The sequence below is a fragment of the Brachyistius frenatus genome, unplaced genomic scaffold (assembly GCF_029030835.1).
Source record: "Brachyistius frenatus isolate BFR_SWC_R1_liver_20210118 unplaced genomic scaffold, ASM2903083v1 Contig_31, whole genome shotgun sequence".
NCBI classification, from domain to species: Eukaryota; Metazoa; Chordata; class Actinopteri; family Embiotocidae; genus Brachyistius; species Brachyistius frenatus.
Window position 1 is genome coordinate 2,251,665 of NW_027210630.1, and position 26,472 is coordinate 2,278,136.

Consider the following 26,472-nt stretch of genomic DNA (forward strand, 5'->3'; position numbering starts at 1 on the left):
AATCAGTAACAATTATCAATACAACTAAATGCCACTAACACAACCATCATATTACAAGGTTTAGTTTAACAGAGCTCCAGAGATAGATGCCTGCTTGCTGATTGGAAAACAACCGTTCTCTTACAACAAATCTTAAATTATGCCATTTAATCGTAATGGCAGCATATTTTTTTTCTTAATAAGAATCAAATTTTACATTCTTGGTTCACACAAATGAGGAATACTTACATGCAGTGCCAAAAACAAACTCAGGTGTAACTGGTCATGGTTGGGTAGAGAGAGCGGGACGAATTCATGTTCCAATTGGGTTCCTATTCCAATTGTACAAATCCTGGACTGAGGTTTCCCCAGCCTCTACGGCTTCTTGTTTTGTCAAGAAGTTGATGATTAAATGATAAGTGAAATTAGGCAGCTGCTGGAAGTCCTTAGACAGTTGCAGAATGTGGAGCTGCTTTGTGTCCTGATGTGATTTTGGAACCAATTGGATTTTGAAGTGTTTGTCTGTGAACAGGAGAGTGTTTGTCCTGGTGATTTTTTTTTTGTGAAGATACACATAAACAATAACCTTTCAAAGACTCTGGGGGTGCCTGCTGTCGGTGCAGTGCTTTTCTTCTTCTCTAAGAATAAACCATTTGTTTCCATTTATTTTTTTGGTTTAGTTTGCTGCAGACTGAGCTATCTTTAGTATCTTCAAGGAAATTAATCAACCACCAGTGTGAACCATTAGTGTGTAACAGGGGCAACTGTAAGTATGAAGTTGTGTAAATATGAACAGGAACTGTGAACAAATTGTTTCAGCTGTGAGAGAATTTTTAAAAGTATAATCTCTTATGAGTGAAATAAAAAAAATTGTAATGTGTGTTGTTGAAATATTAAACAGGTGCCTAACCTGTCTCTGCAAAAGTGAGTGAAATAATCAAACTATATTTACTCCCAACATTCCTCTTTACTGACAAATCAAATATAAATAAACGGGTCTGAAGCAGTGACCGAATCTTTGCGTTTATCTGGTCAGTCTGTCACTTACTTTAAAGTTGAAATTGAAGCATTGCACAGTGCCAATAGAGAGCTCTTCCGGTTTTAAGAAATGTGCAGATTATGGCAGTCTGATACCTTTACAAAGACATGATGTGAGGATGAAATGGAGACCCACAGGGTTCCCTTTGCTGCCTGAATGCAACTGAAAGACTCTTCAGGTGAGGGTAGGTCTCTCCCCTGTAGCTCTACTTTTTCTGTGTTTGGGTGTTATCATCTTTGACTTGAAAGAAAACAGCCCGATTCACATAAGTGAATCTTAGAGCTGCCTTACACAAGCATTTTTCAGCTTCACCATGGTCCTTTTTCTTTTAATATTTTCTAATATGGTCAATTAATGAAACTGTGAGGTCATTTAGGAACTGTTTTGTGCTGTTAATTTGGCACAGGGCTCGTAGTGCCCCCTTGTGGGACCTAATGTAATGTAACTAAATGCTTAGACCCGCTGAGTACACCGTTATTTGTCTAACATGAAATTGTGTGAGATCTCAGCTTTATTAGAAAGGGAGGCTAACAATAGCTGGTTTACTAACATACGTGGGCAATGTGCCTAGCCACTGTTAAGTAGTGCTAAAATCAAGTGTGGAGAAAAACTGGTCTAGTACAGATGGTCTACGATGGCATTTGCATTTGTTCCATTTTTACAGGTAACACCAGCCAGCAGGATTCTTATTTTTACTGCAGTAAAATAGTTGAAAAGGAAAATCCCATTAATGTTTAGCATTAGCATTATAGCATCTGTACTACAATGCAAGACATCTTTTTAATTTCAATGTCTGTTTTATTCTGTCAATCATGGCTTATTAACACAATTGTGTTGTCTATTATTTTTCATATTTGTTTATCTTGTGTGGTAGCACTTTGGGTCCATGAGGAACAACGTTTTGTTCAGCTGTATACTCTGTATATGGATGAACGACAATAAAAGCTGAGTTAAGTTCATTGGCAGATGCCCAATATTAAGGGGCCAAAAAACTTGGGATGAGGTTATCCTATATTTGTTAGTTACAGCTATTTTAATTATAATTACAACAACTATGTTTTGCATTTTGTTTAATGCAGTTATTTTTGAAATACTCATTCTTTTTATGGAGGCATCCTTCATTGTAGTACAATGTCATCAGTGTGCATGGATAGGAACAATGGCCTATTGTTGTATGTCTCATACTAATTAAAGAAAAGTTAAGTAGCAAAGGGAAGAGGGAAATAAACGGGCCATCTGGAGGAAGTCCAGTGGGTGGCAGACGGACAGAGACAGATGTGAGGAAATATGAACACATCAATCCCCACAACGCTGCGCAGCTCCACACAAACCAGGAACAAAATACTGGCAGCAAAACAAAGAGCCATGATGTGAAAATGTTTTTCATTCATTGTAGAGTTGCTCTAAATCTCTTTGAAAGTCTGGCACAATATGTAATTGGTCTCGCTCTGTAACTGTCAGGCCACACCAAAGACTTTCCGTCCACTTTCTGTTAGCACACCGGTGGGGCTGAGTCGTTACAAACCTGAGGCCGGGCTGCTGGCATGCCAACGCAGCTAAATCCTCAACATTTTAATCTGCTTAGCACACGTTTCAGTGGCGGACCGGTAGCACAAATAAGCTGGTTATTTGATGGAAGTGATGTTGTGTGTGTGTGTGTGAGGATGGTGTTGACTGACATCCGTAGCAACAGTATCTTGGAAACAGCCCGAAGTATCATGAAGAGTTTTTTTAAGCAGTCAACATGGTGGGAGGTGTTAAATAGTGGGAGAACGTACTGAGGAGACAAAGCATCTTTTGGGAGGATGAAAGCGGTTATTTGTATGTGATGGAGATTGTGTGTGTATGAGACAGAGTGAGCAGAGTGAGCGTGTGATTCAGATGGAGCTTTAAGTGTGAGAGGATTGAGTAGGCATGGGAATTTAGAGACGTCTAAAGGTATTAGGTGAAAATGGTACATTTCACCTCATTTTGTTTTACTCTGTCGCTCTCTCTCGCACACATCGAGGGGTGTGGCATGACCCTTCTTTTTATTTTTTAAAGAAGTTTAACAAAGGATATTATCTTTCTGGATATCTTTCAGAGGGGGTGATGTGGAGGGTGAACTTTTCGGGCGAGGGAATTGAAAAGGGCAAAATTAACTTTGGCCATCAAAAGAAAAAGGCAGGAATGTGGGAAGCAGGAGAACAGGGTTTGATAAGGTCACGGGGCATACTTTTGTTGCTGCGGAAATGATTCTCCAACTCAGCTTGCTGAAAAAATGACCACAGTTGACCTGATAAACATTATCCGTGTATGTGGTGTGATTACGTGTGTGGATACTGCCTAAGGAAGGCGTATTAAAGGCGTATTGTGACCTTAAAAACACTCATCACCATGGCGGCAGTTTGATTGGAGTTGACTTTGTGCAACAGTCCGCCAATTTGCTCTGAACTATTAGTGAGTTTTCCTGCACTGTCTGCCTTTGTCTAGTTAAACTGCTTAAAATAGAAAAAGGATCTGACAGTTTTGGAAATGAAATATCACCGGAGGCTCCTCGATTTTCTTGCATCAAACTCTATATTTAATTGGACTTTTATGTATTGTTTCTTCTTTCTCTCAGATCCATATCCCTAATCTGCAGATCTGTTCATCCCCCTTTCTTTTCTCGCCATGTGATTGTATGAGAGGTGGAGGTATTATGATACCTCTATAATCCTTTTTCTCTGCAAGGCTGTTGAATCATTTGTTGAAATGAACTGTGAGAGAAGACTATGAGGTACGAATGAATTAAACTGAGAAAATATTTTTCATTAGTACCCTGTGGTTGAAGTTTGCTGTTGTCCTTAGTTAACTTTCCTCTTTGTGCTCCTTTACTTCTAAAACAGTGCACTAATTCTGAGTGTCAGGAATATAGAAGTGTATATGCACATTTCTGTGCCTAAAAGAAAGAAACAGTGAAATCTGCTCCTCCTGGACTCTGGATTTGTGTCTTCAATGTTCTCTTATCTACTCCACAGCTGAGACACACAAACATGTTCAGAACTCATACAGAACAACAAACTAAGAAGGGAACCCAAATAAAATCCAGACATGTAACCTCAAACATCTGAAATTCAATAACCAGCAGGTATCTAGTATTCAGAGATTTCCTAATTACTAAAATAATAAATTAGAGACATTGGTGTTCATTATCATCAGGGCAGGATGGAGTAAACACATATTCACACACACAGCATTGTGACTTGCCAAAGCAATATATAGCCTCTTACAAAGGAACATGATTTGAGTTGCTTCCCTTATGGATTTGTCAGATTACTGGCATGGGTCCTGATCAAAGCTTTTTTAAACCCTCCTCTAAGCAGCCCCGCTCTGAATTCCTTCTGCTAATTTATCCTCACTGAGACAAAGGAGTAGAGGAGTAGAAGAGCAGAAGTGGAGTGAGAGGCAGACAAAATGTTTCAGAGATGCTCAGTCACGCCTCTACTTAAACAGCTTCCATTAGACGGCTCACATTAGATTACATCTTTTTTGTATGCTGAAAGAAACGATAAATCTTAGTTGTTCTTTCAGATAAGTCATTTGTGTTTTTAAACTGATTTCGGTGATATGTATTGATTCCATGAGCAAGATGGGACCATAAGATCCCTACTGGTCACGCAGTTGATACATTTTAGTCTTGAACAATGGTATTCAGGGGTTTTCTCAGGAATTTATTTAGTGGAGATGGTAAGCGCTGCCCGTGCTACATGAATGCAAACAAAACTATGTGATGTGAAGTTTAGCTGGTAAATACAAACTTGAAATGCAGACACTATTCGGTCAAATGTGAGTCTAGCTGGTGGTTGTCAAGCTGACTAGAGCCTGGTCTCTAAGCAGCTACAGCTTTTGAGTTTTCCTGCACATTCTCACCAGTCTATGGCAGATAGAGCTGCTTCTATCTGCTCTCGCAGCTTTTAATCACAGATGATCTTTTTCCCAACATTTCAGAGCATTGTTTTAATTAATTATTGCACAGTAAATTATCAATCAGTTATTGTCCCCCGCAGAGCTGAAACATCACATCTTTTTATGAAGAAACAAACTAAAAATCTAATTATTTGGCTTTTTTGCTGTGTGACCCATGCAGATTTTCCCCTGAAGCTTAATATATTTCAAAAAGTATAATAATCTCTTATGACATTATCAGAGATGCTCTGTATTTCAGGAAAGTGGGCATACCTCTACTGCAACATGCAATAACAAACTTGCATATTTAACTGGTTTGCTGACATTGATATTTCATGGAGAGCAAATTAAGTGGACACACCGTTTACTCCTGATGACCCATAAACCTGTTGCCAAATCTTGGAATTAGGAAACCCAATAATAATTGGCTCTATTCTCTCTTATGTAAATGTAGATATATATTATTTATGTATTTTTAGACATCTTTAAATAGAAATCTGTTGATCTGAAAGCTGTGTTGCACCCTTCCTTTAAACTGGGGCTTTGAAGCTTCTCTGTCTGACGCCATGAGCTGTGGGCTTTGAGGCCGAGCATGTCCTCGTATGTATTTCCTGGTGTAGCGGTGTGGCAATAATGATTGCCATAAAAGCTATTACCTGGGGGCCTGACGCCACCGGGCTGTGGGTCTACCGTTATTACTCTGACCCACGAGACGGTAATTACACTATGTCTACGTTGCTACGGCAACATGGAGGTTCTCAACGGCTAATGCAGAATTTATATCGGGGGGAGTGTGGCATTTTGTTTTCATACAGAGAATTGCAGGCAACCATTCAGTATTTGTGTGCATGTGTGTGTCGGTTAACGGAGGCTCTTTTTGAAGGTACAAGATGGAGGAGGTTGACCCATTAGTTGCACTATCCACTGTTTCACCTCACTGGTTCCATCCACGCAGCTGAGCACTAAGGCCTGGTTTTTCAGGACAAGCTGGAAACACAAGCTACATCAAACACTCACAGGAGCTCTCAGATAAAACTGGCCAGAACTAAACTGATCCAAACTTTCAGAGTGAGATTATTGCTGCAAAGTCACACCCTTATGGCCTGTGCTTTTGATATAAAAGTTAATATTGGTATGTTCAGGGTTAGTTCTGTAAAGTGGGCGGTTTCTAAAGGTTGAAATATGCCGTATAAAATTACAATGTGTTTCACATATGTTCCTGAAAGTCTTTTAGACTGTGAAAGTTTCATGAAAAGTTTTTCAACTTGATCCTAGAATGAATTAATGAATCAAGAGTCTCGTAAAGCCACCAAGAGTGCTGGAGAATGAGGCTTTAGGTTTAGGACGGCAGTATACTCTGCAGCAACGGGGTAAAAAGAGTGACTGTTCATTATAGTGGCTTCTGACACTGAGCCGTGTCTGCATTGCTCTGTTGACTCAGAAGATTAGATCGGCAAGCACTAGAGCTAATCTGGCATTTATAGATCTGTGTGTGTGTGTGTGTGTGTGTGCAGGAACTTGTGGACTTGAGGTATTACCAGATGGGCACTGAATTGATCTCTCTCTCTCTCTCTCTCTCTCTCTCTCTGGAAAAGAAGAAGACTGAATGCAACCTGCCATGACATTAAATTACACTAATACCTCATGTTAAGGACTACTCCTGGTGATCTGATAAATACAACTACGGACAAAAATAAATTGAACTTATGATTAAATGTTTTCTTCAGCGCATGCCAATACTCTGGCTTATATCCTATGCATCATCTTTATTAGGTTCAGGTATTGTGTCCTGTGAATCCTAACTTTAAGAGAAGCTTTTGGCGCACAGTAGTCCAGCAGGGGGAAAGCATATCGTATTTGACACAGCTTTCCAATGGTTGTCTTTCTTCCTGGCAACCGTTTCCTCTTTGCTGGCAACTATGACTCCACCATAGCCCAGACAACCTCTGGAGTGCAGCAGGTTTTAAGTTTTGGGATGGTCTTATTTTTACCGAGCCACATCACATGTAGACGTTACATTATCTTCCATTGTCATAGCAGTCAACATTTCCTACCAACTCCCGAAACTTCCCCTCACTCCCTTAGGACTCTGGGCTGGATTTCCAACATTTTGCCTGTTTAAATTCAGCATCTTGGTATTTTATTACCGGTATTACCCTACTTGAGAAAAACTCTTCAAGACCGCTTCAGTTTTTAAAGTCGGGCTTTGAAGTTGCTTGACCTTCTACGAGCAGTTGCAAGCCGCTGTCTTTAAATCTAATCCAGTTGAGACTGAATCATCGTAAAAAAAAAAACAATCTGTTTTTGAAGGGGCCAGCATGTGCAGCAACACTGACAACTAAAGTCACCACCATTGTTCTTTTCTCTTCTAATAACAAGATGTGGCCACACAATTTTACCATCTACTATTTCTAGTGCCCTGCTTTGTATATCTGTGCTTGAAATTGATGGGAAAGTTTGAGATCAAATGCGGACAATGATGCTCATTCAAGCTCACACAAATACTGGACTGATTGCTGCTGTCAAGATGGTTAATTTTAAAGAAAGGGTGAATGCACGTTCTGCATATGAAGGGTTTACGCATGTACTACATACCAAGAACGTACCATTGTAATATCACATAGATCACATACCAATAAAATAATACTGGAGTTAAGGATGTAAAGTAATTTACATTATTGATACTGTAAATTAATGGCTATTTCGTGTAATTAATTTTTTTTTTGGAACAGTCAACTCAGTACTTTGTCATTCAATGGATGTCTTTTTAAGTCCTCCACTAAGATTGTGAAGACGAGAGGAGAAATACAGATGAACAACATAACAGTTGTGCTGTTGCTTTACTGACTAGAGGACAATTTGCAGTGAAGTTTGCTTCTTTTTCCTCATTAAGTGAATCTTTCCTCTGACTTTTACAGGGACTAGTTCTTAAATAATACAAATACTTTTACTGAAAAGTGTAAAAATGATACCGCTTGCCACCAAACGACAGAACTATGGACATTACAGTATTCATAGTAAGTTGTTACCAGATGTTTTTTTTAATCTTTGCTTAAGGTTTTCAGTCAAGGTGGCGCATTGCAGTACTCCAAAATGAGTCCTTCTCCAAAGACAACCAATAGTTTTTGTACATTATTCATTGCCAGATACAAGGACAGAGAACCCACAATTGCTGTGTGCTGTGTGCTGTTTACACCTTCCTCAGTTCTGAGGCAATTTGAAAATGCTTTTTAGCCACATTTGAGGAATCACATAAACACAAATATTACTAATACATACATATAAATGCTTCCCCGCAATTTACATACACCTACCCGCCGACTGAATATATGCTCACTTTATACTGTAATTGCCTCATCTCGTTCTGTACTTTAACCTTCACAAATTTGACATGGTTGTGACGCTATGAGAAATTACTATAAACCCTCTTTGTATTTGGCTATTTCAATCCGGAAATATGCGATCTGACCACAAGTGGCCAGCAAAAGTACAGGTGGAAACACACCCAAGAAGCATTGAGGTCTGATCTGTTCAGGCCACATACAGAGGTGGCATGCATGTGTCCACATAGTTTAGTAGTGGAATTGTTGGGTTTCTCTGTATAATATTGTAAAGTCATGCTGCAAGGACTTTAATGTGTTAAGTGCCATGAAATAACCTGTGTTGTGATTTGGCGCAATATAAATAAAATTGAATTGAGTTGAAACGCAATCCATCCTGAGCATGCATTGTAAGACCGCCTACTCAGCTGACCTACTCTTTATGTCAATACAAATAAATGCAGCTCAACGTTCCAGTGTTGGTATCTGACCCACTGCTCTGGTGAGTTACTGTCACGTTACAGCAGGTTTGCTAGTTTGGGATTCCCCCCCACCCCTCCATTTACTATTTCCCCTGATCTGATCGCTGCCTGCTCTTCGATTATTTTTTATTTAATTTCTGAACTGAACTGTAGCCGATTGACAGCAGGAGAAACTTACTGCAAACGTACGTTATGAAGCAGCTGATTAGCGAATTAAAACACACAGCTCTTGTTTCACCAAAGCCTCCTCTGGGTTTATCTTTTTTTTTCTTTTAGTTAATATCATGTTATTTCCGACACACGTCATCCATAGCAGTGGGAGAGACGCAGCGGAAACGCGCTGTGAATCAATCATTAATTAATAATTAATTAATCTAAGGAGCCGAACGTTTCAGGCTGTGAATTAGGCTCACAAACTTCAGTGTTCAAACATTAACAAACATGAAATACGTCATAGCTCTATATGTGTAACACACGGCGCATTAATTAGCCAACCTGTAGTTTAAACTCCTCTTCTCATGCATCTGTATGTTTTGTAGTTTATCACCTATAATTTCCGACACATAAGACCCACAGCTGAGAGGCCCCGCCCCCTTTCATCCACAGCAGCGCAGACGCACTGGAACAATTCATTAATCTGACCCGAATCACTGGGGTTCTAATGTTCAGGTTCCTGCTCTTATGCTCCTTTACTTGTATATTTTCGAGACGTAGCCTCCGTGTCATTTGCACAAATGTAGGACAAGGGGGAGGGGGGGATCTGACCTCAAGTGGTCACCCAGGACGCATGTTGAGGCAAGGTGGAAACACTCCGCCTAAGGTGGCCACGTGTGGTCCAATCACGGCCGGGAAGCATATGTCAGCATTGAAATAGCCAAATGGAAACAGGGCTGTAGTTTACTCTTGTTTGGCGTATGTTAAGAACATCTGGGTGGATGATATCACCTTTTTCCTCATAGTTTACATAGTAGCACTCGTACTGATCACGTAATGACAGATGTATTAATTTGTTAGTTTGTCTGATGTCAGTCAGGTTGTATGATAGGACAGTAGATACAAGATCCAGTTATAGCGACGTTAACTAAGGAATGCATTTGTTATGGTGACTGTAAAATTCACAATCTCAACCATTTTACTGCAATCATGTAGTCATGAGATATTGGATGTTTTACTACATTTGACTACGGGGAATGCCAAATGTCACATAAATTATTTCTACTGCAGAGAAAAGAGGATTGACTCTCGCTGTTTCTTTTGAAATATCTCACAGCATGAAACAATATGTGCTAAACTAAAAGGTTGAATTTACCTGGAGGGAAAAATGATTGAAAATCTTTCTTTCCACGACTCCAGACTCTCATCATTGAATTTTCTGTTCCATCTTTTTCCCTCTACCTCTACCTGTCTTGTCTCAGTCTCTTTACTCTTATCCTGTGTTGAACAGCCCTTGTCATATTGAATCCCTGTCATATCTATCTTTTCTCACATGTTGCTTTTTACCTCTAATGCTGTCCTCTAACCTTCTTATACCTTCCACCCCCGTCGTCTTACTAGACATTTAACTCTTGGTCCCAGCTCTCCAACCTCAATGATAGACATTAGGTGAGAAAATATGAGGAAAGTAAGGACTGCGTGTTTGAAATTGGTGAAATGATGCTGATAAAGGCTGCAGCGAAATTATGACCACCACTGCCCAACATGCTGTCACTCCTTTACATGCTACCAGAACATCTCTGACCTGCTGAGGCATGTTCTGTACCAGACCTAGACCTCAGAAGGTGTCCTGTGGTATCTGGTGCTAAGATGTCATTGGCAGATCTTTCAAGTCCTGGAAGTTGCAAAGTGCAGCCACGTTGGATTAGAGTTGTTCAACACCAACAAGAGGTGCTGGGTTTGGGGTTTGTTGTAATGTCATTGTGCTATAGGGGAACACTCTGCATTGTTTATATTTCTTTTAACCAATCACAGTTGTCCTGGGCGGTACTCAGCCCAGGATGCAGCAATGTTGCTTTTGCAAAATAGTGTTGGGGGAATTTTGTTTTGGTTGTACATTTGCAAGTGTGGAAGCGAGCCCTGGCATTAAAATGGTTAAATTCTTGTGACAGACATAACTGGAAGTTTACTACTTTAGCCCAGGGGGAGCTCACTGGACGATGTAATAGCTGGATGTCGCTCTTACAGAACATGTTGTCCTCCATTATCACGACCAATGGGAATGCTAACAAAATGTCTCTGTGGAAATGTGGTTACCCTTGCTAGTCCACTGCAGACGATAGGGCCTGCTTGGTTTTTGAAAGCCTTTTCATTACCGGTGGGCAAACATGCAAGAAATGTTCGGCAACAAATGTAAACATATTTTTTTGCATATATTAACAATCATTCAAGGAAAGAACCAATAGGGCCTCCCTTTGTGCATGTTCTTAATTCTGGTCAAAACGTGCCATTTTCAGTGTGTAGGTTGCTGCTCGCAGCATGTTGTTGTTCATGTTGTTTCGCCCAGTGACGGGGATTTTGAAAACAGTAACATGGACATTGTCGAAGGGGAGGAGAATCTGAACTGAAATCGTCGTCTACTGGCAGGTTTACACCCACGGATTCTTCCTCCACTGTCCCCTGTCGGGAGGTGCTCACCTCTGCTGACCGGGACCCACAAGTCCTGTTCTTCCGACTATGTTCTGACCCAGATGTTCTTCCATAACAGGAAATGACTGTTCCCAGTGCTGTTTTCTTCTTCTGTTGCCCGTCAGAATGTTTTAGCTCTCTACTGTATAATCTGTGAAAAATCTCTCTTGTAATTTAAAGTTCGATGAGGCGTTTTAAGAATATATAGGTGTAACTGAACAACTGAGAAGGTTTAACAGACATTTTTCATTATTCTTGTGAAGGGGATCTCCTCAGGTTAAGATGTATGCTCAGGTAAATTTAATTTGGCAGGTAAATTTTGTGTCTACAGCCTGATGGATCAAAACAATAAACGGATTCTTTACTGACCTGAAATAACATTTGCTACATGAACAATTCCTGCAGCTTCTTATTTTTAATTAGTACAATCTTCTCACTGTTACTTCTGGCTTAATTGATAATGCTGCTGTTTATAAACAACTGTTTGCACCTGCTGATAACATTTAGCAGCCCTGCTTGAGGCCTAAATGTCAGAGATGAAAAATGTGGGCCTTATTTCAGTGATGTGAAGACAGATATGTGACAACTTCTTCAAGTTTGAGTTTAGGAGGGTGAAAGCTTATTACAGACACTTTAGGAACTGTAATGCAGTGGCATATTAATGCAACTCTGGCTGCACAGACAACTCAAATGTTGATAGTGAGTGATGGTGAGTTGCAAAAAATTGTGGAGGAAAAGACATGTTGAGAGCTATTGTGTGTATGTGTGAGCTCATGTGTGCGTGTGGTTCCATCCCACAAGCTAATAATCATAGCCTCTCTCCAGATGGAGGAGTGTACCCGACTCAGCAGAAGTCTTCCTGCCTCTTCAGGGCAAGAACAGTGGGGGGTAGTAGTTGTGTGTGTGTGTGTGTGTGTGTGTGTGTGTGTGTGTGTGTGTGTGTGTGTGTGTGTGTGTGTGTGTGTGTGTGTGTGTGTGTGTGTGTGTGTGTGTGTGTGTGTGTGTGTGTGTGTGTGTGAGTGCGTGCGTGCGTGCGTGCGCATATGAAGGGAAATATTGAACTGTCACTTACCGAGAGTCCTCCAGGGTATGAGCATCACACAGAGGAGAGAGCGAGGAAGCCAAATTAGATAGAGGCTTTTGGTACCATCAATCTACAACAGACAACTTTGTTAACACATATACCTTCAGTCACTTGTGTTACTGAAAAACTGACTGACGGAAATTGTCTATGAGCGTGCCCATTTGGTGGATGCAGTCATCCACACTACTTCATGGTACTGTGTATACTTTTTTGGCGACTGCCCTCCTCCAAAAAAAACAAAAAAAACACCCTATAGGTGTGTTGTGCAAGCAGTTTATTACGACCAAATATCAACCCACCGTGATGTCACCCATTGGATTGGGAGCTGCTGTTTTCAAGCTTTAGGACTGGCATTTTGCCGTTGCCATCTTGTTTTTTTGGAGCCAGAAGTGATTACATTTGCACAAGCAGGGGAGGAGTGATGGGTGGAACGGACTGAGAACCCGCGGGTGATTTTGTCTGCTCTTCTATATTGGAACCCTGACTGCATCTCAGTCAATCAAACCAAACACACCACTATATCTACTTAATATTTAATTAAATATAGGAATTATGTTGTGAACCCCCAGAACATTGATCAGAAGGACTGAATTTAGCAAATGACACCATAATGACTTTTTTTTTGAAATTATGGAGTTGGAGTTTTTTTTGGACCCAGACCCTAGTGGCCCTCAGTAGTATTGCAATCTAAGGCACTTCGTAGGAGTAATGCAGTTCAGATGAAGTCTATATACTGTTTTTTCTTGTTAGGAGGAGGCAGGTTCGGTAGATGGTTCGATACAACAGCAGATTTTGGTTCAGGAGAGCGCTTTTCATTTCCAGTCTCCAACCAACAGGCTTACTGTTGCCATGAGGATGTAGGTTGCATAACCTTAAGGCACAACATCGTTCTAATAATCATTTTAATCCAAGCCATTATCTTTCCCTAATCCTATTCAACTGGTTTTGTGTGTAAATCTAACCAGGCTCACTAATTTAGGAAACCCTACTGTGGGTCACATTGGGACAAATAACCTACAAGTGTATATAGTCATATCGGTTGGAGGACTTTTTGTTTTTGCCATTGCTGATAACAAGGGAACTGATCTCTAATCATGTCCCTCAGTTCTACTCTCATAGACAAAGAAAGTCTGTTGCAACAACATGATAGATAAACTGATACTTTATTTGTCCCCCTGGGGAAATTATTTTGCAGCATAATCATGAGGCGTTCCATCACAACATCCCAGGGCCACTGTCACAGTCCTCACACACATACCCATACAAGCAGTCAAATTCTGTTCTGCGCTACATGTTATTCTTGCATTAATGTGGTTACAGATAGCCTATTAACTGTTCTGAGTCACCACACATGGGACTTGAATCAGCAGTTTACTCTATACTCCGAATCACAGAATTCAGGGGAATCGAATGGCAAATGCTTATACCGACATGAGGTTCATTTCAAACTAAATATTCTGCACTGAGGCAAGGTTGTGACATCCTGACACGACAATCCAAATGCTGAGTTTTAAGGCACCTGTGCAGGTGGGCCCTTCTCTTGCTCAATGCAGTTCAGGTGGTTCTGTTCAGTTTAGCAAATCTTATTAACAATAATGCTAGGACTCATTTTAAATTATTTTGTCTAAAAAAAACATTGATAATATTCCTCAAATCTGTCTCATTCAGTCAGACAAACTGATCTTCACTCTTTCACAAGCAGTCTTTGTACAATAGCAGAGAGGAGTCGCATTTTCAATTAACGAGCTGCTCCTGGCTTCGCTTGAATGACAGGTTGAAATAGGCTTCTTTCTCCCTCCAGTCACAGTGCAGAGAGGTGATGTCGCAAGGTCTACCTGAAGCACAGATGCCTCTCAGAGTGAGTGGGCTGCAGCACACATCCACGCAGTGTCATTACATGTAGATGTTCTCACACACACCGTCAGTTGTACATCCGGCAGATCGTGACTACTCCTGCATCACGATCACACACTTTTACACACGTCTACTATTACATAAAGCAGCACCTTTAGAAGGCACATTAATCATCCTATGTCTAGGCTTACATAGCACTATCGCCTTAAGTCAACAGTATCTTCTTTAAAAAAAAGTAATTCACTATAAATTACCACATTAAAACTCCTCTCCCCACTTCATCGGAAAACGTGCTGTGACAATTTTTTTTTGGGATATTCGTTGTTTTGCCTCCACGAGCTGATACAAGCTCTCTGTGCTGAAGCACTTGAGTAATTCACAGCAATGTGCCTCTGCTAAGTTAATTGGGAGAAATGAATCACTGAACGAATACAATCTCATCTTGTCTGGTCTTGTTATCTGGCAGTGCTTTAATATATTTTTAACGTTGTGATAATTAATGTCGCCTTGAAGAGTGAGAGGATAAAACAAACAAGACGGACACTTGTGAGTGTGTTGAACAGGTGCCCTCTTATGGCAGAAGTGTGCATGTTGCCTTTTTGTCAGGAAGTTAAAGCAGACTGGACTTCCTCTGCCATGTATAACTGAACAAAAAAAAGGCAGACAATCTTTTTACTGTTGATGCAAAGTATCTGGTATTTTGATAATGTCTCTGTTCAGTTCCTGGAGTATTATATATGTGATATATATCACATAATCCCCGAATGCTCGGGGTAATACGGAGATGGGTATTGTGCATTAGAAGGTTGCCATCTAGAGTCAGGATGCCAACAGTGCAGGGTGATGCACGGAGCTGGTGTATTTGCTGAACCATTTCACAGGGTGAGATGGAGGAGTGGGAAATGAGAGGGTTGGGGGGAGGGAGGGATACACTCTCACTTTCCCCTGCTACCACCCTCTACTCCTATACACGCACGTACACACACGCGCGCACACACGCGCGCGCACACACACACACACACACACACGCACGCACGCACACACACATTCACCGTGTTTGGTTGACAGACAGATATCCCAGAGGTCTCAGCGGTCCTCAGGGGAGCGAGTGGTCAGTGAAGTAGACACTCTTGATGTCAGGGCAAAACACCTACTGACAGTGATGTGGTGACTCCAGAGAGTAATGAAGACATTTACTAATAGACTGAGACGTTCTCTACTATCATTGATGTATTTAAATATCATGCCTGCATGATGCAGTTTAAAAGCAATGTGTCATATAGGTTTTTTTTCATATTGTGTTATATCACAGCAACTATTGTTTTGTGGATAATTGAAGGAAAAAAAACACCTCACTCAGTTCTTTTGTATAATGTTTAGCTTCCATGATAACTGTGACAGGATGTCTTGCTTCACAGAATGAGATGCTTTAACTACGTGCAAGCTTTGTTTTCCCCCCAAGGTTTTCTTTTATAAATATTGGGCAAATGGCTCCCTTTGTATATCGTCTCCAAATTATAGAGCTTAGTTTTTATTTGCATAGATTTAATGTCTCAGTTCAGCTCAAGTACGCTCTATGTTGCACGGGGACTTACAGATTTTAATGCTTAATGCAGCTGCATTCAATGTGGTATTAACTTGAGCCATTTTTAAACAGTGACAGTGTGCAGTACATCTAACAGGAGGCATCATGTTTTGTCATCGATACCTCTGAAACCTTTTTGCTTTTATTTCTGGACCAGAGGATCACACTGAATCCCTCTTCAATCAGTCCAGACAAGTCAGGTCTGTTCATTTTGTTCTTATTTTTTTGTTTTGGCGAGCATTTGGGAGTTTGAGTATTGTGTATCAGTAATCAGCAATCAGCTGAAGACAAACAGTCTGGGTGACTAGACCAACAAATGAAGAAAAAAATTGATGTCGCATTTGATCTTTTTTTTTCTTTTTCGGCAGTGTGCTTCACAATCAAGCATTGAAGTCTTGGAGAGCTGTACTACACTGATAAGGTTCAATATTGTTTATATGCTTTTGATTGTCACAACTCTGTGGATGGTCGTGTGAACCAATAGACAGTGAGAATAATCAATTAGCTTTTAATCAAACTTGAAAAGCTCAGGATTTTAAAGTAATTGATGGCAAATATTAATGTGAAATTTATACCTAAGGTGCTGAAAGGTGGTACAGTGTAAAACTAAAAATATTTACCTCTTAGTTGTTTAAAAAAAGGTGTGAAGAGGCTGAATAGCTGTTTTTTTTTAAAATTCCTTCAGTCGAGAAATTTCCTTTGATGTAGTTAGTACAACATTTTTCTATTTGGGTCATAAGGGTAGAGGAGAATGTGTATGGTCTTTGATTAATTTTATAATTACAGTGGAAAATTGATGCCAACACAGCAAAATTAATTGTATCTTATGAGGGAGGAAGATGTTTCGATGCTGGGAAGTATTAAACATTTGTTCATGCAGTGTAACAGTCACATCAACACTCCGGTCTTTAATGGGTTTTTTTTCAACCACTTTAGACATTTCTCTGCATGAATTGGATGTCTAACATGCAAATTTGTAAGTAGGTCGTAATCCCCTCCAGTGCCACAGCACAACGTTGTTTAATGTGCTTCCATCTTCAAGCTGCATCTGAATTCGCTCAACAACAGCTTTGACTCTGCACCCATTTCACTTTGGACCACCATACAGTGCCTCGTCTCTTCCCTTCCTCTCCATCTTGCCTTCTCTCTGAGTCTCTCCATCTCTCCTCTTTTCTTTTTTTTTTTTCCAGGCACAGAAGCAATATTTTTCTGTTGCATCCTGTCTCCACAGTTTCAGTTTGTTCATCAGTTGTATGGGATCTTTTTTTTTTAATTATTATTATTATTTTTTATCTTCTCTCTCTTTCTCTCTCTGTGTGTCTCTGTCTCTCTCTCTCTCTCTCTTCCATTCTCTGTGTTTTCATCTTGGAGACAGTAGTGCAGCCTCAAATCTAAGCCACTGCTCGTCAGGCTGCTCCGTTTATGCGCTCTGCGCTGCGCTGCTCTCCTTTCCTCTCCTCTCCTCTCCTCTCCTCTCCCCTCTGCGCTGTACTGCACTGCTTGTCTCTCCTCTCCCCACATCTCCATCTCTCCTCCTTCTCTTTCTCCTTCCCTACCTGCATTGCTCTCACACTACGCGCTCCTGTCTCTGTTGTGCATTGCTGCGCCCTGCTCCGTTGTTTGGGAAATTACTGTACAGTGTTTTTTTTTTTTTTTTTTTTTTTTTTCTTTTCGCGCCAGAGCACCTACTGGTGGAAGAGGAATCAGATGCTCCTGGTGCTGCAGGTTTGACTTGCCTTGGATTCTTTGGATCTGTGTGAGTTGCAGAGGAGAAGAAGACAGGAAGGGAGGGAAGAGAGGGCAGAGAGCTGCCTGGGTGAGAGCTTCATCTGCTTGGGGAAGTAAAGGCTTCAAGGTGGTGGCGGTAGTGGTTGTCCATCAAGGGTCATGCCCTGGGACTTGCGTGCTTTTCGGCAGTTGGAGTTGGAGACCCTCTCCCATTTTTGCCCCCCTAGTGGGGTAACATTGATCCTGGTGCCGGGAAAAGCTGCCGGGCACCAGTGGCTGCAACGTGAAGAGTGGACACCATGAACCAGCTGGATGCACCACGGCCACTCAACTGGACCATCAGGAAACTGTGCCATGCAGCCTTCCTGCCATCTGTACGCCTGCTAAAGGTAACATAACACAGGACAAGGGAATTAACTAGAAAATAGATGCCCAGGGAGATGTAGTAAAATGTGTCAGGCAGTCCTCCTGCTATCCTGCAGCTTTCCAAAGCAAGATAAGTAGAAAGAGGTGTAAGGATACAAAATGAATGCTTAAGAAGCTGCTATGCCACATCTTTGGTTTCCTTGGGGTGCACTTAGTTCATAAATCAGTGGATGTAAGGCAGTCATTAAGAAGGGATAGAGAGAATAATGTTGCTGAAAATGAAGAGAACTCTGGCAAAGCTGGCAGTGTAACACTCTGAGGGGAGCTTAAAGGTTTGGAAATATGGGGATGCGCAAAGAGTGGAGGATAAAAATGGAGACAGGGGAAAAGCGGGAGCATGATGCTAGAGAGACGCTTGAGAAAGTGGGAAAGAGAAATGGAAGAAACGGTGACAGAGAAAGTGTGTTCGAAGAGAAAAAGCAAAACATAGTAAAAGAAATGGAAAGAAATCAGAGGGTGTTCACAGGGGACCAGTGTTTTTGAAGGTGTAAGCAGGAAATTGACAAATAAAAGAAGAGTAAGCAAAGGACTGAGAGAGGGGAAAGAATGTAGATGGCTGAATATGAGCGGAGAGGATTTGTACGGAAGGGTGAGCAGTAACGTAAACGGTCAGGACAGAGGAGCTTGAGGAAAACTGTAGATGTGCAACATCAAATGCCAGAAGACAGGTGTTAAAATTAATTCCTCAATGCAACTTAATGTGAAGAATTCCGTTTGGACATGTGTATTTTGCCAACGTTGTCCAGCTTTAGTTGGCAAACTAAACCATTTCCCCAAATCAACTGAGCAGAAGTGTGTAATCGGTGAATGAGTGTGTATTCATGTGTATGTGTGTATTCTGTGTATCTGAGCATGTTTGGGTGCATCTTGTGATTTGTAGCCTCTACAAATCCACAGTACCTTCACAGTGCTTGCTTATAGACATTTGTAGCGTAAGACCTCATCTTTATGCATTCATGTGCTTTTATAAGCCAGTTACAGGCACTCTGTGAGAAGGGCTATTGTCAGAGGTCTTGAATGCCTCTTCTTCACTCTCCTTTGATCTGGCTTTATCAAAGTGTCTCACAGAACAGTGTTGCTGTGATGTTGAACCACACAACCAGAGGGCCTGGGCTCATATTTCAGGCATTTGCATTTGTATAGCCTGGTTAAATGAATATCAATGTATTCCTTGATTGAATGTTCATAGAGTCTGTTTGTGTCTTTTAGTGTGTCTGGGTACATATGTGTGCTGTGGAACTGTACATGAGGATGCAGGTGTTTTTTTTATACATGATTTTATCCCCAGAAATATTAAATATCAACATTTGTGTAAAGACATTTAAGAAATCCATTCCAAATACCCCCACAAGTTTCTGTAAATTCGGACAAATTAGATTTAATTGACTTTTTTTTTTTTTTTTTTTATCCCTAAGCTAAATCCGACTTAAGTAGAGGATAAAAATCAATTGAGGCTTTTTGAATTAAGTGCACTGAATCAGAGATTCCCTCTGTGGACTAATAACTACACACAAATGATTTAATTGGTATGTAGGGCAGCTAGCTGTGAATCAGAACATTTTCTACTCCCATATTCCCCTCCATGTGTCTAAAGACTATTTACGAAGCAGTTCCAGAATCGACAGCATCATTACCACAGTGCAGTGAAGCTAAGGAGATCCTCACTCTAATCATATTAAATAGTAGTTCTAAAATAATATATAAAACCGTGTGAATTTTCATTCAGGGTGGATCTTTGCTCTGAAATGACTCTGAGGTTAAACCTGTAGTGTGAAACATTTGTTGACCCCTTCTGACTTGTTATAGCTACATAGCCCACTCCAAATATTTTACAACTACTGCTCTGTCCAAGATCAATAACGTGACTTCCGTGGTTGCCCTCAGTCCCTTCTTTTCTTCCAGTGCTCCGACGAGGAAAAGCTACACCAGTGACTATCTTTGTTTGCGCTCGCCATCAATGTCTTTTAAAAAAAAAAAATCTTAATCTTTCCGAGAAACTTTTATTGACTGCACACTATAATATTGCTCTCCTCGGTTGCAGTCACAATTATTGCTTCCCCCTCCCCCTTTCCGCTTTGGCAAAACAGTCACTGTTGGATGATGTAAAACGCGTCACTACTGGTGCCAGTGCGGTAATATCTCACCAGGCACCAGATTTAAAAACTCCACATACTGTGAGATACGAGGTGCATTCAGAAAGTTCACTGACTGTTCCTGCTGCGCTCGAACATAGCATAACACAGTAATGCGCGTGGAGCAGGTTCAAGTGATGACCTTTGTGAGTAAGTATTCCAAGTTACGTTGCTTGTGCGACAACATTTTCCGACCATGAGTATGTTCACATTTGAAATTTCACCATACACTTGAGCACATCAAATTTGGTCAAATTCACAAAATCGGCAACAGAAACCCTTGAAATGCTTCAGAACTTCTACGGCGATGAAGCGCTGAGCCAGGCGAGGTGTTTTAAATGTGACGTAAGAATGCCAAAAGGGGCCGAATGTGATTATCTGAGATCACAGAATGTAGGTCAGGTCAGGAACACAACCAGGTGGGTTTTCATTGAGATTTTCAGGGTTGTGCATCATGAATTCTTCCCCCAGGGTCAGACTGTCAAAACAGAGTTCCACTGTGACGTTTTGAGGCTTCTGAGGGAAAACATTCAGTGCAAATGACCTGAAGTGTGATGTGATAGCATCATGACATTTGGCTCCCTTTGACTTTTGTCTGGTCCCCAAAGATTTGACACCAAATTTGATGTGATCTCTGCTCAAGTTTGAGTCCCATGGTGAAATAAAGAATTCACATTTACTAGTGGTCACAAAAACGCATTGGCAGCTCAACCTTCAGGCCTGGCCTGTGTTAGCATCATGGATTAACCTACAGTAAAGAGCTTTATGGTTCCTGAAATTGTGTTTGCTTTCTGTGAATTCTCCTATAGGGAGACATCAGGCTGTCAGTGTAAAATTAACCCAACAGGCTGTCATTATTGCTGGAAATTTCTGCATAACAAGCACTTTCTTCCTGTGTCCCTTCAACTTATTATCTGCCCCCTGCTGCCAAATGCTTAGTTATGCTTGTGTGACTATAATATATAGTCTGTCTTCCTTAGACAGGAAAATATGTCCAACAGATTTTGTGTGCGTGTTTGTGCTTGTGCATAGGTGTGTACTTGTGTTTGTGCACATGCTTTTCAATAAGTATGTGCATTTATAAAAACTGTGCTACTGGCACATTTGACATGCAGCAAATGGGCTCTGGGTAAACGCTGGTGTGGGAGCATATGATTGGCTACCTGTGGACTGCACAGAGGGGCAGAAACAGTTACAAAAAGTGCAGATAATAAGAACTGGAATGTTTATGTTTGATATCAATTGACATTTCAAATATGGATAACAGTCACAGTACATCATGACAGACCTGTTACCATATCTGTCTCCTCAGAGCTAACCAGTAATTTAGTTACACAACCATCCTAACCTGCTGGGACACACTGAGACCGTGTTTCTTTCATGATCTGATGGTGACACACTAAGTTCATTCTACCTTTCAAACTTTTTATCTGGACTGTTATGAAAGTGCTCCTTGCTAGAACCGGTTGGCACTGCAGATTTAATAGAAATGTCTCTGTCAAACTTGAGTCTTCTTCTTAAAATAATCTTATATTTGCAACATTTGACAGCTGAGATTTTTACAAGTTTAAGCCTGGGCTTTTGTGTGGGACTCAGCGGGATAACGTGTGAAATGGAAACAATAATGGAAAGAGAATCGGAAATGGAAAATCTTCTTTTATCCTCTTATGGTGACCTTAATGCTTTTTTCAATTCTAGTTGTTTCAAGCATGCACTTCTGTCTATTCTTTGGCTTTTTATGATGACAGCCTTTCTTATCTCCTACATTTTGATTGTGTGTTTGATTCTTACTTTTTATCATCATACTATATGAAGTTGTCCTCACTACCTCTTCCCCATCAGTTTTAAGGGAATTTTATTTTACATCACCTTACCTGCCTTGGAGATGAGAGCTTTCACACCTTTGCAGTGCCATGCAGTAACTGTATAAAGAAAGTGCAGCATACAGTAAATACAGTAACAGTTTTCAGGAAGTTGTCCAGTTTCAGCCCTCCCTCTCTCGTCTTTACCTTCCATCTTTTCTCTTTGGTGTCTTGTCTGTCTTGTGGTCTTTCTCTGTTTCATCTTCTTCCTGGGCATCTTCCTCTTTTTGTTTCTGTCTCCTTTTTCCTTGTCTCTCTCTTCCTTTTCTATGCCATTGCTTCCCATAATCATAAAGCACAGATAACACTCCATCTTATGAAAAATAAAACGGGGGGTGGAATGTGCTGCTAAAAAAAATGTCTCTTTCTAAAAATAAATCTGTTACATAAAAAGGTACACTGTTCCAGTGCTTTATACGAACTAGCTGTTAGAAGTAACTGTGAATTGGAGTTCATCTTACGCAGCAATCTAAATTAATGATATTTGTAAAAATCTCCTATTCTCAATGTGAATTTTAACACCTACAATGTACAGTATAATCAAGGAGCAAAAGTACATTCTGTCACCCATAGGTGGCACCACCCATTTTTGTATCAGTGGATGCAGTAAGGTAGTTTGAGTAAATCTCATAGATTGCTGTGGACCTAACTAATGTTAAAAGACAGATTTTTCAGAGGTTAAAAGGTTATAAAAAGAAAATATTTATTTAATTGTTAAAAAAAAGAAGCCATTTTCTTTAAAAAAAAAAATTAAATATATAAAGCTTCCTTGTATACACATTTCTAATCTTTTAGTTTAAGGTATGTCACATGTTCCTAATATTTACATTGCATGACACCAGAACTATCACAATATGCTAAATTAAACTGTGTAACTGAAAAAAACACACAGTTTACATATAAAAAGATGAAAAAACATTAAGTGGAATTCAGCAGTACAAAGAAAACTATCTGGTCATCCAATATTCCTGCATACTATTCACTATTGTTTTGGAAGGCATTGAACTTCAGTGTTGTTTCTTCCAAAATCCCCACACTGATTTTCTCTCTTACTTCCACACATACAGACAGATCCTAATGTGTTGAGAACAAATGCTTGTTGAATGAAACTGGAGGAAACTGTGTTGTCACACGCAAGCCGAAGGGAAGGTTCTCTCCCCTTTCTTTCTATTTTTTAATTTTTTTGTGTAAACAGGCCTCAGAGTTGCAAGATGCCTCAAAACTCGCTTGTTTATGTCTTAATATAACCAGCAAATGCAGCATTTATGACATTTCAATTAAAACATTATCGCGCTAATGAGCCAAAACGAGAACACAAGCTGCCAATTAACACCTCATTCCTTTATTGAGCTGCACAAAGACTATATATTTCCTATTTGCCATTCTTCTACACAACATCATGGGAAGTGAAACAAGCCATGGGTACATTTTTTTTTTTTTTTTAATGCTTTCTTTAATGTTTGAATCTTTAAACAAGAAACCAGCTTGTGGAAACAATGTGTTATTATGCTTTTTGTAGTTTTTGTTTATAAATGCAGTTGTCCTGAATGAATGCAACAGATAGTAAAGAAGGATTCTACATAACAGTCAGCTGCTGAATAATTTATGAGAATTGATACTGAAAGGACCTGCAGTTTCCGAATAAATGTATAATTTGGCAAACCACCTCCAGCCTTTATACTGTTGGAGTTTCTCACGTGCTTGCGTACAAACAACAGTGACACACACGCACAAATGCAAATTACATACAGTATCTATCCATTCTCAACTCTGTCCCTTGAGCAGCAGCACCCATGACACCAGCAGTAGAGTTATGAACTCTGAACATTGACCATGAGCCTCTAAGCTGCGCTGGGGGATTTAATTATGAATAAGAACTATAAATTGTGAATCCTCCAGGTATGCATTATCCACTCTACATCCTGTGGTGGAAAGGTTGACACTGGTACTAAGATAATTTATAGTCTGTATTTATTTATATGATACTTGGGTTGTGTCAAGGTTTATGCATGTAGTCTGTAGTGGTTGAATTTTATGTGTAACTTTATGCTACGACATTGTGTAGTATTGTATCACCTAGCCTTTCAAGTATTTCTCCATCAGCCTTTAACAGCATGTAGACATGGATGATAAGAATACCTGGGTGGAAATGACAGTGATATTCCTATTGTTGAGGATTTGTATTTTCTTATTTCTAGTACATGATGAATATATCCTTAAAGCACAAATAAGTTGAATAGGAAAAAGGCTTGTGCACTCTTTTACCAGGAATTAAATAAGAACATTGACACATAATATTTTTAATTCAATTCAATTCAATTTTATATATATAGCACGAAATCACAAATCAGGTTATTTCATGGCACTTAACACATTAAAGTCCTTACGGCAGAACTTTACAACATTACAACAATTCCCACATAAGCGAGGAAGGAAAAACTCCCTTTTAAGGGAAAAAACCTCCCTCTTAACAGAAAGAAACCTTTGACAGAACCAGTTTCAGAGGTGGGCGGACATCTGCCTCGACCGGTTGGGGTGAAGGGAGAGCAGGGAGAGCAGAGAGATATAAAGGACAGCGTAGAGATCCAAAACATGAGCTGTTGGTGGGGCCGACAGTCACAGAGGAGAGACATGCAGCTCCATGGCCGGGGACATGTGACAAAGAAAGAACAAAAACTACGTGAGCGAGGGAACTGAATGGAGAGGCAACAGATAAAAGCAAAAACTATGGGAGAGTATATTTGAGAGTGAAAGAGTGACAGGAAAGAAACTCAATGCATCACGAGGTCCCCCAGCAGCCTAGGCCTATACTGGATTTAATTTGCAGGATTATCTCTTGGGGATTGATTGATTTAATGCTGCTCTTGCTTTAAATTGTTCTGCTTTTATTACCTAAATTGGGATCGATAGTATACTTTTACAATTAAACATGAACTATGGCACTCTTGTTCCCAGCAGCTCGTTAGTTGACCTGAGATGGCCAGTCCAAGCGTAGTTGCGGTTTGGCGAAGCCTCCGAAATGAAATATTTTATTTATTTATGTATTATTATTAAAATAATATTATTAGTAATAAACTCACATCAAACTCAAATTTACTGATTGATGGTGCCTTATTGCTTTCTTTAAGCAGTTTGTAGAGTTAGCATTGTTGCTTTAGCATACCCTGCTGGTGATAAATGGTGATATCGCCTGTGAAATGGCTTTTTCCAATTACATTTAGTCTCGTGTTGTTGCAACCTGTATGCTGTGATTTTCAGTTTGTTGACCTCCTCAAGACTGTGCCCATCCCACACCCCCACAACTCCACCGGGAAAAAAAAAAAAAGAAAGAAAAGATTTGGAGCACCAGCTGCTACTGTGCAGAACCAGCTTGTTCAATCAGTTAAGCAAGGGGGTGGTTGTTTTAAGTACATTATTGGATATTCATATATGCATAGTTCCTTGGGAGGTAATTTGCAATCAATAGCAACCTTATCAATAGGTCAACAATGAATCAATAAAAAAAAAATCAACACATTTCCATTAACTTACTCCCACGCATAATTGTCAAGGCTGTTAAGATAATGAAAAGGCACGCCGAGGTGGAAGGGGCGGACGGGAAAGTATTGAAATTCCGAGTGCAAGAAACTAAAATTAGAGGCTCTCTAATCATCGGAGAGCTGGAGGCATATTGTTACTGAGGCCTGTGTAGTCAATCAAGCTGTTCATGTTGAACTGAAGCCAGAAAATCAGTACGACTTTGATACAAATACAGCAAGATTAGTCCAGGTTTTGAAATCAGCAACATGGACAGCAACAGTTCAGCACTTCGGACTCTGAGCTCTGATACTGACGACACAGACGCAGTCCTAATCCCGTTTGATTTGAGATTTTATTCACTACAGCAAATGTTATTCACAAGATGATCATTAACATCATGTATTACTTACCATTATTTTTCTATCAATTAGTGCTAATTATTATTTTAGTCTCAAACAAATGTTGGGATTTCAGGTTGAAAAATTCGACATTTATTAACATGATATCTGCACTGTACTTCGGATTTAGTTAAATTAGCTTCAGTGACAAAAGTCAAATGATGTGAACAGTTCCACAGCATTTGAACAAAGAGTGATTATTTTCTACTACGTCCCCCTCGTTTTGTCTTATGTGCTGTCAAAAGTGAATATATGGTGTAGGTGTTGAAAGTTTGAAAATAATCTTTGCTCAGATTATATTTTAAAGTACAGACTGACAGTTTTCATAACGTTAGAATATGAATAGATTAACAAGTCTTGTCCAAAAGACAATTGGGACTTTGGCAGCCGATAGCAGAGTGTGAGTTTCAGTGTGTGTGAAACGTAGGTTTGCATACATGCAATTACTAAAATCTGCACTGATAGTTTCACCTGTTTAAACCTTGGACAAACTAAGATGATTGGATGCGTAGGCA

The 26,472-nt window shown here is 40.1% G+C and overlaps 2 protein-coding genes across 12 annotated transcripts in view; both read left to right on the plus strand.

Moving 5' to 3' along the window:
* Nucleotides 1-26,472, plus strand: part of klf9 (Kruppel like factor 9) — a 149,880-nt gene that overhangs the window by 16,175 nt on the left and 107,233 nt on the right. The window lies entirely within an intron of this gene.
* trpm3 (transient receptor potential cation channel, subfamily M, member 3) overlaps nucleotides 16,987-26,472 on the plus strand; it is a 108,637-nt gene continuing 99,151 nt past the window's right edge. For 6 of the 11 annotated variants that reach the window (XM_069699869.1, XM_069699871.1, XM_069699872.1 and 3 more), the window contains exon 1: nucleotides 16,988-18,009. In XM_069699869.1, the coding sequence (XP_069555970.1) occupies nucleotides 17,920-18,009 (90 nt within the window). In that variant the 5' untranslated portion in view covers nucleotides 16,988-17,919. Of the gene's footprint in view, nucleotides 18,010-26,472 lie in introns of all 11 variants that reach the window. The other 5 variants (XM_069699864.1, XM_069699867.1, XM_069699865.1 and 2 more) reach the window with 1 other exon arrangement.